The following is a 12,636-nucleotide window of genomic DNA, read 5'->3' as shown; positions in this document are numbered from 1 at the left end:
GTTTCTATTTTATCCTGATTTTCTAAGTGTTCTATACAATGCCCATAGTTAACAGTTGATGAAGCCGGATGATTGTTACAGTGGTATTTAACAGATGGAATTGATGGAGCGAGGACAGGAGTTAACGCGGTTGTTTGTAGCAGGTCTTTGTACTTTCTACGTTCTGTTACCTTTCAGGCCAGGTTAGCAAGGGCTCTTTTATTGTGGCATATGTCAACAGAAGTGTACTTCCATCTGCTGCTCTATAGTTTGATGCCCAATTATTCAGAGACCAAACACATCACAGTACCTGGCTCCGTTCGTAATTACAGGTGCGTTGTGTTGTGAGGAGTGCGGTGCATTAATCAGACCCTTAATTGTAAAAAGGTGGGTCTTTTGTTCTCCTTGGAGGGTGGGTTTACCGCCCACTTTATGAGTTGTTGCATCCATCTGCTCTCTTTTTGAATGTTTGCATTGACTGATATTGACTTTAAAATGTATCAAAGGAAGTGATTAAAACTAGTTTAAACATTAACTCGAGTGGCATTTTAGCTTATTCAGGAAAGTGAAAGCATTATCTGCTACTATGTTAAAAACTAATATTGTTGATTCAAAATATATAATACAGTTATTTCATAGGATGTTATTGCCGTAAATAGTTAGCAGAACACTAAATAAGTTCTGTCCAGACGTCGAGCAGTGCTTTGAGAAAATACTAGTGTAGTTAAAGCGTATCTTCATATAGAGAAAAATCAACTTGACTTTTTTAGTTTCTGATGTAGAAATTAAGCATACGGACACATTCTGGAGCTAAATTGAAGTTCAAGCCTTCTTTAACACATCATAAAACCAGTAAAGATGGCACTGAAAATGGGTTTCCTTTGCAACTTTTCTTTGAAATTCTATTGAGACAAAAAATAATTTTCTACTCAATATAGAAATAGCTTTATCTAATTCTTCAGCAAATATAATGTTGCAGGTAAGGATTATATAGACTTTGTGCCTAATTTTAAACCTGTGGAAACCTTGTGGGAAGGAAATCTTCAGTCAAATACAGGAACTTTGCTCTGATTTGGAGAGACTGCAAAGAATTGAAATGTGGAAGGATTAAAGTTGAAATGCTTATCTTGAATGTCTTCTCTGCCACAGGGTAATGAGAGCAAAGCTGTGGTTGTTGGTTGATTCATACACATATAATACTACCTCTTAAAAACAAAAAAAACCCTCTGTTTCTTCAGAAGTTCAGCAAAACTCTTTTTTCCCCAAGGCTTATCTATGTGTGCTATCTTAATTATTTAAAAGAAGATTGACTTAGAATAATCTAGTTAGTGTAGATTTATTTGTGTTACTGTGCTGTGTGTGATCACTTCTTGCATTTGACATAGCTATATTTCTCAACTAGTCCAGAATAGCTAAAAAACCCCGTATGCGCTGGGGCAGCCTAACAGCAGTAAGCCACCTGCTGTCAGTTGCTGCCCTGAGCTCCTTCAGGGCAAAGGCAGCAGTTGTTTGTGTCATCTTGTGTTTTTACGGCTACAGAATTTTGAGTAATGTGATTTTAGGAAATACCTTATTTGGAGTGGTGTAATACTTCATTTTAAATTGATTTTTGAATCCAAAGTCTTATTTAACAGGAGAACATTTCTTTAATGTTTAGACATGAAGAGACATGGGTGTTTGGGGTTTGTTTTTTTTTTTTTTTTTTTAACAGGAATTTAAGAGTACAAATATTACCAAAATACAAAATGTACTTTTCCTACTAAATGCATCTGCAGTGGAAAGTAGTGGTTGTTACGTGACGATCAGTTATACGTAGAGCTGTGTGGCTCTGACTTACCACCTTTGATTAGGGTGGTACTGGTGAATTGCAAAGTTAAATCTTCTCAAACTCTCCCTTTTTGCTTTGGGCTTTTTTTTTTTTTTTTTTTTGTGTGTCTTTCTTCTCAAACAGGTAAATTCTCTTTCAGGATGTCTTAAATACTGTCATAAAGCACTGTCCACCTTGGTTTTTCTTCCTGGGCTTACCTGGCTTTACGATGCTGATAGGAGACTTCATCACTGCAGCAGCCAGAGTTCTAAGCACAGACATGCTGGAGGTGAGTATGGCAATGCCCAGCACCCCTGTCCCCCGAGAGCACGCGCTTGCTAACGAGGTTCGGATGTCTCCACTCTAACAGGTGTTGACTCATTAGTGCAATGTGAAACGGGGCTCTTGGGGCAGATACCATGGCAGCTGATGTGTGAAATTGTGGGATAAGGTGACATACTAGTATTGCAAAGGTGTTTCATCAAAAGGCCAAAGTGTGAGAAATCATATCCTTGCTAATATTGTTGGCACGCCTGTGCGCTAAAAGCAGGACTTGGATTTCAGAATCTCATTAGCTTTTTTCAGTGAGCAAATATTGAAAATATGGAACTCTTTTGGTAATACAGAATTTCTTACTAAATATCAACGCTGATAGAAATGTGACTCTAAACAATTAAATTAGTGAAGAAGTAGTGAAATACCAAATGAATGATGGGATGCCAAAATAAGGATAAAGGTCTGGTAATCCTGGGAAAGACTGGAAAGCCTTGTTGTACATGAAACACCAGTTCAGGGGGGACCTTTTTGTCCATTTTGGCCAAGTGCTTTTACCACATCTCTTGACATTTGTGTGGCTGAGCGGGTGGCCCTGCACAGGGACACAGCCCTCTCGTATTTCAGTAGGAGTGAACTGGTGAGCCTAGCTGTGGTTTTTCCATTGGCCCTCAGAGTTTACAGCCATTAATTTTCTGACATGTCTTTAAAAAAAAAAATCTGATCAGCCTGATCATTGATCCAAAGCTTAAAGTGCTAATAAGAAATGAAAACTCAACTTTCCAAGAGAATCCAGCACCACCTTCCATTTTTCCTACAAGCATGACACTTAGTGTGCATTGTGTTTTCAACATTACGCAAGAATATATAGCAGTACTTAATGCCGTATTGCCGTATTGCTTTTGATGGTTTTATTGAAGTAGGAATCTCTCTATGCATTTTTATCATGTATACAGTCAGTTTAAGTGCATTCTGCTGTCCTTTGTGTCACGCAATCTGCTAATAGTAGTGCTGGATTAGTGCTTAAAATCTCTCACTCAGCTTTTCTTTAGGTGGTTCTGTACTTTTTATTGACACCAAATTCCTGATAGCTGGATTGTATAATGACAGAGGAGGTATTAAAAATATAGAGTATGCTTAGAAGTGGGGTTGGATCCCAGCTGGAGGAGAAGCTCAGCCTTAGAAAAAGAGCAGAGCAACACAGCAGTGAAAAGTATAGGCAAACAAGTGTCTGTAAGTCGCTGCTTTAATGCTGCTTTTGCTGTAGTTCTAAAGGAAAAGCTACTGGGATGTGTTCCTCAAGACACTTTCAATGTTGCATTGTGAATACAACACATCTGGTATTTATGGTGATAGACAGTAGCCTCATAGCTTATGCCATTTTCATAATTTTATGAAAAAAATGGTTTTGTTTACTTTTCCTTCGTTAGGCTCCCCGTTCAGAAGCTCACACCATCCTTGGTTCTCTTGTTTGCTTTCCAAATATCTACCAAGAAATCCCACTCTTGCGGCCCATTTCAGAAGCCGGTGATATTATTGCCGGAACAGCAGATGTGAAGGTAAAATCACATTTTATTAGTACATCCTTATGTAACCTAACATATTTTTACTATATAGTCTCTTCATTTGTACCATGCACTTTTTGTTTAAAAAATAAACCCCTCCTCCTCTTCAAAACCCCACAACTGCACATATTATATGTACTTATTTGATAAGCATTGCTTTGCTTAACATGCACCATAAAATTAACAAAGCTTAGATCCTGCAAATTACATTTTATTTTCAAGGAGAGTGAACTGGCTATGATCAAATGTGATGTTTTCCAGCCAGATGCCTGTCAAGTCAATTCATTAGATGATGTTGGTGGTATTATTTAAAGTGTCCGTTCATTGTCTCTGTGTACATTAGCTTGTCCTGGAAGAGATGTGGGGTGTGCATAAGGGGAGATATTTTTTGCCTTATTGGTATTACAGTAAGATGTTAAGAAAATACAACTGTTAGACAGAACCATCAACTTACATGAATGGTTTTTCCCTAAGAACTGATTTCAGTGCTGGATGGAAAACTTTGTAGTTTAATGACCTTCACAGCAATACTCTTGGTGGGAAAAAATCATGCACACTGTCCCAAAAAGGCCCAACAAAGGTGACATGGAGCATCACTTGCAGGTAAAATCTGTCCAAATGGTTGCCCTCGTACAAGCCTCTGTTGCTTTTCGATAAACTTGAGGGACTACGCTGATCCACTGCACAAAGCTAGGTGAAGCTGGGGAGGAATCCCTGAATGCCTCATGCAGCCTGAGAAGGTAGAATCAAAGACAATACAAAACCCTTAGCGTGCTTGGCTGCTGTTCTTACTTTCTCAGAGAGTCATCGAAGGTGTGTTAAAATGGTCTTGTGTCTTTTCTGTACTGAAAAACACACTAAATTTTTCAAAACATGGCTTGCGTAGAACTTAAACACTGTGGGTCGTATTATCAAGTGTTCATCGCTCATCATTAGTAAATACTCATCAACTCTCAAAATGAATTAGTTTCTATCTTGCTGACTGTACGTGATTTTAAGTCGATTAGATTTATCCACAAGGGCATGTATGTTTGAGTTGTTATCAGTAAGTATTTCTCCCTTGACAAAATAAAATTGACATGTAGTAAAAATGCTTTAAGAATAGGCTGAGAATTAAAGTTACTTCACTTGTAACTATGTCAAAATTAAACAACTTTAAATGAAGTGGCTGTATGAAAACGAAGCTTATTCCAATTTATTTTATTATTTTAGTGCTACCTCATAAATATTTTATTGAAGAATGCTACAGAGGAGCCAAGTGAAGCTGCAAGGTAAAACATTGAGTAAAAGCTGGGAAAGTCTTTCTCACTAATGAGCTTTTTGGTACTTGTACAGCTGAGTTGTTACTACTGCCTTGTGGTTTGATACTATTTGGATGGGTTATTCACTTTAGCCCTATTGAGATGAGATTCACTCTGCACCATGAAGGTGTTGACCTGTTGTGTGACCTGAGATAGGGAAAAGAGAGATCATGTATTTGTGCATTTCCTTCTTTTTCTTTTTCTGGTTTGGTGGTTGTTTTTTTTTTCTTCCTTAATACTCTTCTAAAACTTCTGACAAAAGCACTTTTTCTTTTAAAAAAGATGCATAGCCATTTGTGGCCTTGGAGTTTGGATATGTGAAGAACTAACGCAGTGCACAAACCATCCCCAAGTGAAGGAAGCAATCAATGTCATAGGTGTGACACTAAAGGTAGTACTATGACAGTCTCTGTAATCAATAAACATTGCGTAAAAAAGGTATTTTCATTTTTTAAAAATAGTTGCTGGTTATACGGAGCACAATCTGTCGGTTTGTCTTTTCATTGCTTAAAGCACTGACAGGATGCTGCTAACACACAACTGCTTGGGACCTTTTGCATAGCGTTAGTGATAAGGCATTGGCCGTCTTCAAAAAGATGTCTCCCAGTTCTGAACCTTTGCATGTAATTAGTAGCTCATTGTGTTCAGTGAGCATTGTTCAGTTCCTTACTGCTCCTGTGAAGTTGCAGAGGAGTATATGCACAGTTGTTCAATGTCACCAAGGTAATATCCTGTAGAAAAGTGCAAAATATTTGCTAAAATAGCATGTAATTATGTGTCTAAAGACCCTGTCTGCAACAGACCAAATCAAGATTACATAGATAATGTCAAGCCTGCTGTTTCCCTATACTGACAGTGTGATTTTGCTACAAGAACAATTTTTATAGTTTGTATAGATGCAAAATAATTTAAAATATATAAAAACTGAATGCATTGTGTTGTATCTGGATATTTTATTTTGCTTTTAATCATCTTTTCTTTCAGTTTTCGAATAAACTGGTAGCTCAAGTAGCCTGTGATGTTCTTCAGCTGCTGGTTTCTTATTGGCAAAAGCTTCAAAAGTATGAATCCTCTCTGTCCAGAAAGATTACTGAAGTATGTCAATTTCTTTAAAATGTTTGTATGGAAATCGTATGAAAAATTGTCTTAATTCCTTAATTCCTTACTTGAGCTAATGTAACTGTGACTTTATGTTAACTTTTTCTTCTTCTGCAATTATTGTTAGGAGATGTACTTGCTGTAGTCCTAGGACCAGTGTACTCCTCTCATTTTTAGTGATTTGTTTCCAAAATGCTCAATAAAACTTTTCATTTTACTTGCACATTGATTTACAAGGGCAGTTAGATGCTCCTAAGAGAATTTAACCTTTTTTTATACCCTGTTCAAATTAAGTTAATGCTCTGTCTTTATAGTGAAAGAAGTTAAATGTCTTTCTGGAGTTTTGTTTGTTTTGATGTAGATCCTTGTGGCCACTATTGCATTTCTTTTGCCGAGTGCTGAATACTCCTCCGTGGAAGCAGATAAAAAGGTACATCACTGAAAAGAGCAGTCTTCATTCTTTCTTTGTGCTGTTTGAGATGGTTATTAAACGAAGTTGCTTGGAACCAGAGTCGTATTTTAAACTTTCAAAGTCATGCCTTTAAGTTTGGGTGAATTTAATAGAATATACCTAAATACTGTGTTACGTGTTTCTCTTTAGTTTATAGTTTCACTGCTGCTTTGCTTGTTGGATTGGTGTATGGCATTACCCATGAAAATGCTACTGGAGCCGGTGTCTGCTGGTGTTCTTGAAGATCAACATGCATCCAAAGCTCCTTTACTGGACTATATTTACAGAGTAAGTGTGAGGAGTGAACGTGATTTATTGAGTCTAGATGTTTAAAGACACCTTTCACAGATCCTGTTAGCCACAGAAGCATTTTTAGCAAGCTGTAGAAAATTGTGAATTCTCATAGCATGGGCAGAAGTTGTACAGATGGGAAGTTAAGAATGTAAAATATTACGATGATAAGATAGTGATGTAGAATAGACAGATGATGGTGAAGAGAGTGAAGTAAAATGCTTAAAACAATGAGCAAGGGAAAACAGTCCGTGCAGAACTATTTGAATTATTTGAAATGGGCTGTTAAAATACAAAATAAGTCCTGAAGTGAGCTGTTAAAGTACAAAATAAGTGCTGATGAAGAGTGTTATTTTAAAAATACTGTGTTTAGACATAGATGTTTTTGTAGTATGTCCTGGCTTTTGCAATGTAAAAATTATGATGGGTCACTCCTCATTGAACGTGTTTAAGTGGGTACTGTAATGTACTCTTTATCCAGTGTCATGCTTGTCTACTTGTAGGTTCTGCACTGTTGTGTGAATGGCTCCAGCACGTATACTCAGCAAAGCCATTACGTGCTGAGTCTGGCGGATCTCTCGTCCAGTGATTACGACCCATTTTTGCGACTTGGGAATGTCAAGAGCTCTGAGCCAGCCCAGTGCCACTCCTCCACGGATTTGGGCAACCTGCTCACTGTCGCTGAGGGTAAGAGAGTTCATAGAGTGTGGTGAGGACCAGCATGTCAGTGTTCAGCAGCTAAGAAATAAAGCTTTCCAGGTTACATCTCTTCCTTGAAAATGTGCTTCTCCTTACTGTGTGTAGCAGTACTGTGTTTTCCTTGAAAACTGGGCAGCACTCTTTTTTTAATGAATTTCAGTTGCCTCTGTAATAGGATGTTCGAGTTCGCTGACATTGCTCTTTATGAAGATCACAGGAGAAAGAAAATGACACCAAGGTGCTGTATAGTGAGAAATTTCTATAGAGATAGGATAGACTGAGAAGCTATTTTTGCTGTTGGTACTAATTATAATTTAGTATATAGAATTAAATTAGTATATAGAATTAAATTCAATAAACAAGATAAGCCCCAAATCAAACTTCTTTCAGAAGGGTGCAGCTGCCTTCTTGAATTTTTCAGTAGAAATTACACTGTTGCAATAGATAATTTGCCTGTTCTGAGTGATTTGAGAAGAACATGTATGACTTCGACCAAATTCTGTGGCTGCATAAATATGCCGTTCCTGCCGATTCACAATCTACCTGGGTCAAAAGTCAAAAGAGATTATTTGGACCTGCATACACTATGCCACTAACTTTTTAAAGTCAACGTAAAAGTATGCATCCAAACATAGGAAATAATTTATCTGTAAGTGATTTATCATAGAGATCATATTTATTTCAAACACTTGTTAAAAATAACCTTTAAAACAATGGCTGTTCAACTGTGAATTAAGTCCATTTTAAGTAATTTCATATATTAATGTGCATTAACGTATTTCTGCAGAAGAATCGAAAGTACAGATGCAATACGAAGTGTGATGTAATGTTGGATTGGCAGTGATGCTTTAAAATAGTATTTTCATGTTTTGATACTGTACTATTTTTCAGTCCTACAGCATATTTTCTTTGGTTTTGTGTATGTACTGTTAGTTTTAACTAAAAGGTTGAAAACACTAAAACCTGTTCTACACAGATTTCTTGCTGAGAAGGATGTTTTGTGAATAGCAGAAAGATAAAGTTACGTATCAGATACATTTGTTATTTTAGGTAGAACAAGATGATATGTTAGTGCCCTACAAGTTTTTTGGTTTGCTTATTTTTGAAAAAGAATAATTCAGAGAGTTACTACTGGGAGATTCAGTAAAAGAATAGAGAGCCCTTTTTGTGAGAGGAGGCTGAAGAATCTTGGCTTTTAGGAGCTAGCAAAAGGCTGAAAAGGGATATATTTGTCATTTTAAAGTTCATTAGAAAGTATAAATACCAAGGAAAGATGAAAACACTGTAAACTAAAGAAAAATGGTTTTAAACTAAATACGAACAAAAACTGGGAATTAGAAGGTTTCTGACTCTGAAAGGGGTAATATTCTGGAATAACATTCCAGCAGGAGAAGTGGAGGCACAATGTAACTCGGAGCACGATTGATTTATGAAATAACTATGTATTTGCCTGTGCTGAGGGGAACACCTTGGGATTCACAAAGTCTCTTCCTGCCTCATACAACAAACTTTACCACCACGCTGCTAAAAATTGAAAAGCATTGGTTTTTAGTTGCGTCTCCAGTTTACCTTTGCTTCTTGTGCCCTGTCCCTCTCGTGCTATGATTGCCGTGGGGATGACTGTGGGAATACAGATGGTAAGGAGAAACACCTTCTCCTGCCGGATGAAACTGTAGTGACAGCAGGCGTTGTGGGATCGGTGTGCAGGGTTTTTGCATATTGTGTGGAGTCCTAGATGTGACCGTAGGCTAAATGTCAAAGGGCATGTGGTAAAATAAACTAAAAATGTGTGACAGTTATAATTTCTTGGGATGTGATTGTAAATAGCTTCTTGAACAGGAAGGATTAGGAGGACAACTAAGGCAAGCTTCTGAAATACGACAGAAATTTGCAGATGCTCTTTTTAATTACCTCTTGCTGCTCTTAGTGATCAACTATCTTTTCATTGATCATTTTAGAAAAGAGGAGGAGGAACTTAGAATTGATACCTTTAACGGCGCGGATGGTTATGACTCACCTGGTGAATCACCTGAGCCACTACCCACTCAGCGGAGGCCCTGCCATTCTCCACAGTCTCCTGAGCGAGAACCATGACAACTCCTATGTGGAGTCCTCTGAGCTGTCCTCAGAAGTCTTCCGGAGTCCCAACCTGCAGCTCTTTGTGTTTAATGACAGTACTCTTATATCTTACCTCCAAATCCCCACAGAGAAGAAGACAGACACTGAACCAGCAGCATCCCCCTCGGACGTAAGGGTAATTGTCCGAGATATCTCAGGGAAATATTCTTGGGATGGCAGAATACTGTATGGACCTTTGGAGGGCTGCCTTCCGCGGCAGGGCGCAACGAACACGTTTGTTATCTCAGGCAACTCTGAACACCACTTCATTTCCCAGAAAGACATTTCTCAGGTGGAAGAAGGAGAAGATGCTCTTGACCAGTTGCTGGAAAAGATTGGTAACACCAGTCCTGAATGCCTCTTACATCCCCAGCGAAAGCTGAATGAGCCATCGCCACCACCCTTTGGTATGAGCTACGATCAAGAGAATGCGATCACCGAAGCCCTGATGAGGCAGAGTGCCCAGGAAAAGGAGTATATATTTAAATGCGGCTCAGACTTCAGTATGAAGGTGGCCCATCAAGAAGAACCACGTCCTGCCGAACCTCAAGCGTCCTTTTATTTCTGTCGACTGTTGCTAAATGACTTGGGAATGAACTCCTGGGATAGGAGGTAGGAAGAGAGGATTCAGAACATGCTTACCATACTACTACTTTTCTCACTTCTACCCCCAAACCTGTACGCGCTTAAGAAAGCGAGAATTATATAGCTGGGTGGTAGTCAGAGCACACTTTTGAACTTTTACGTATACTTGCTTCAGCGATTATTTTAAATAGATATCTGCAGATTGCTTATAGTAATAATTAAAAATCTTTTGAATCATGCTAATTTGATTTCCTTCTCTTAGGTATTTGAGTGAGAAAATGCTGTATCTGTACTATACTGCATTTTTCTTCAAATCTTTTTTTATATATTTCTAGGAAAAGCTTTCATCTTCTTAAGAAAAATTCAAAATTACTGCGAGAACTGAAAAATCTGGATTCCCGCCAATGGTAGGCAATGTTTATTAAACACACCATTGATTAGGTTAGCGTTTCCAAAGAAAGAATAAGTACATCACCAAAACCAAAAAATCATTAAAGTCGCATGTACTAGCAATACAGATATTTGTATGAAAAATGGTTGGTTTGTTTCTAAAGAGTTCTGTAGCCTGAACAGACAAGCTATTTTCACTGGTACTGTATACAAAGAATTCAAAATCAGTAGCAAGTAATAAGATACAGCAACCTATTTCCTATTTTCTTTAGCTGGGAGAGGAGGGAAGAAGTTTCAGAATTTTTTTGTGACCTTGGCTCAACTCACACAAAGAACTGTTTTCTGCAGGATGATGGCTGTGTCAAGAGCAGTTCTTTAAGGGGTAATCTCCCTACAACTACTCTACAGCCAGGTAGTGGCAGAAAAGAGTTCTGAATATTCTCTTTTATTTTTCATTACATGACATACAGCTATTTGAAAAATGTCTGCAGCATTGCAGAGTTTTGATTTTCTTGCATCCCAACAATTTTCATACCAAATCCACTCAGTTGTTTTCAAAGACGACAACTGTCAGCCTTATAAAACTCAACCCGGGATCTGAAAGTCAATAATGTTTTTCTTTCTTGTAAATCATCACCCTATAATTAAAATTCTGCAGGTCAAATTATGCTCCCATTAACACCTGTGCAATCTTGCTGTCTCTGGCAAGGTTGCACAGATGTAGGCAATTAACCCTGTAATTGGAACTTGGTCATCAATTCTTTTGCTGATGCATGGAAGGAATAGACTCGGCTCTGCTCTGTGAACTGTGGTGTCTCTGCAGTGTGGTTACAGGGAAAGAAATTGGTGAAAATATATTTCTGCAACTGAAATTGAGTGATGTATTTGTGTGCATAAAAGAAATGGACATATAGAGTTAAACATGGTCACCTGTTCATAGCTTTTGAGTGCAGGTGTTCTAAAAAATAACTTTGAGCTAAACCTTCTTTAACTTTTGTTTCTTTTTATATCTAATTACAGCCGTGAAACTCACAAGATCGCAGTGTTTTACATTGCCGAAGGACAGGAGGACAAATGTTCAATACTGTCCAATGCAAGGGGAAGCCAGGCATATGAAGATTTTGTTGCTGGACTGGGCTGGGAGGTAATAGTCATAAAGTTAGGCAAGCTAACATACTTGATCTGAAGACCTACAAAAATCAATGTAAGCCAATTAAAATACGTAAATGGAAAACAAACTGCTTATATCACTGCATGATTTTTAACTCTAAAAAAACAAGGATAAGTTTTAATACACACTAATTTTCAGCAGTACTTAAACAATCACCTTTGTAGCAGAATTCTATAAATCCACGTGCTACTTCTGGATGATTGCATCCTTCCTGTTTCTGATGGACACGTGGTGCTGCAGTGGACATCTCTGCTTTCTGCATCATTAAGAGCTGTACCATAATTTTACCTTAATTTTAGCTCCTTTTAGCTCTTCACATGATCAGACCACTTACCCAACCACGTGACTGCTTTTCGAAGGACAAAAATGTTTGGTTTTAGTTTGCATTGTTGAAGTGATGTGTCAGTAACCTAAATGACATGAACATTTATGTGTTTTGGAAATACATAGTAGCTGTATTTCATGTTCAAGGATTTAAGTGACATGAGGTCTACAGGGAGAGGGTAGCATCTTCAGGCTGATGCAGTTGGGAAAACAAACAAGCTTTTGGACACAGGCTTGTTTTCAGATAGGCATTTCCTCTGAATAATCTTCTAGAACAATTTCTTGTAACGTTTTTCTTTTTGTAAAAATCTTCAATTTCTTTTTCAGTTTTTCTGATTGTTATGTTTTCTCTGCACTTGATTTCTCGCTGTGTATGCTTTGAGTGGGCTTTCTAAGCCATGCATAGCCCTTAGAGCAGCTGCACATGACAGAATGCTTCCTTGTTGTTGTTTGCTGGAAGGAAGGTAAAATAGCCGTATAGATAATGACTCAGTACCTAGTTAAGAGATGTTTACTTATAGTAAAAGTCAAATACAGGAATGGGAAACAGACAGATCTAACTCAAAGATCACAAACCTGTAGGG

The 12,636-nt window shown here is 37.9% G+C and overlaps 1 protein-coding gene across 1 annotated transcript in view; it reads left to right on the top strand.

Moving 5' to 3' along the window:
* The window catches only part of RALGAPA2 (Ral GTPase activating protein, alpha subunit 2 (catalytic)), a 144,126-nt gene that overhangs the window by 69,587 nt on the left and 61,903 nt on the right, over positions 1-12,636 (top strand). The window contains exons 25-35 of the mRNA XM_009886048.1: positions 1,947-2,075; positions 3,490-3,618; positions 4,837-4,895; positions 5,208-5,316; positions 5,910-6,020; positions 6,385-6,453; positions 6,625-6,762; positions 7,269-7,452; positions 9,423-10,194; positions 10,503-10,574; positions 11,578-11,701. Of these exons, the coding sequence (XP_009884350.1) occupies positions 1,947-2,075; positions 3,490-3,618; positions 4,837-4,895; positions 5,208-5,316; positions 5,910-6,020; positions 6,385-6,453; positions 6,625-6,762; positions 7,269-7,452; positions 9,423-10,194; positions 10,503-10,574; positions 11,578-11,701 (1,896 nt within the window). The remainder of the gene's footprint in view (positions 1-1,946; positions 2,076-3,489; positions 3,619-4,836; positions 4,896-5,207; positions 5,317-5,909; positions 6,021-6,384; positions 6,454-6,624; positions 6,763-7,268; positions 7,453-9,422; positions 10,195-10,502; positions 10,575-11,577; positions 11,702-12,636) is intronic.

This window comes from Charadrius vociferus, unplaced genomic scaffold (genome assembly GCF_000708025.1).
Source record: "Charadrius vociferus isolate BGI_N301 unplaced genomic scaffold, ASM70802v2 scaffold455, whole genome shotgun sequence".
NCBI classification, from domain to species: domain Eukaryota; kingdom Metazoa; phylum Chordata; class Aves; order Charadriiformes; family Charadriidae; genus Charadrius; species Charadrius vociferus.
This window is presented reverse-complemented; position numbering and strand designations above follow the sequence as displayed.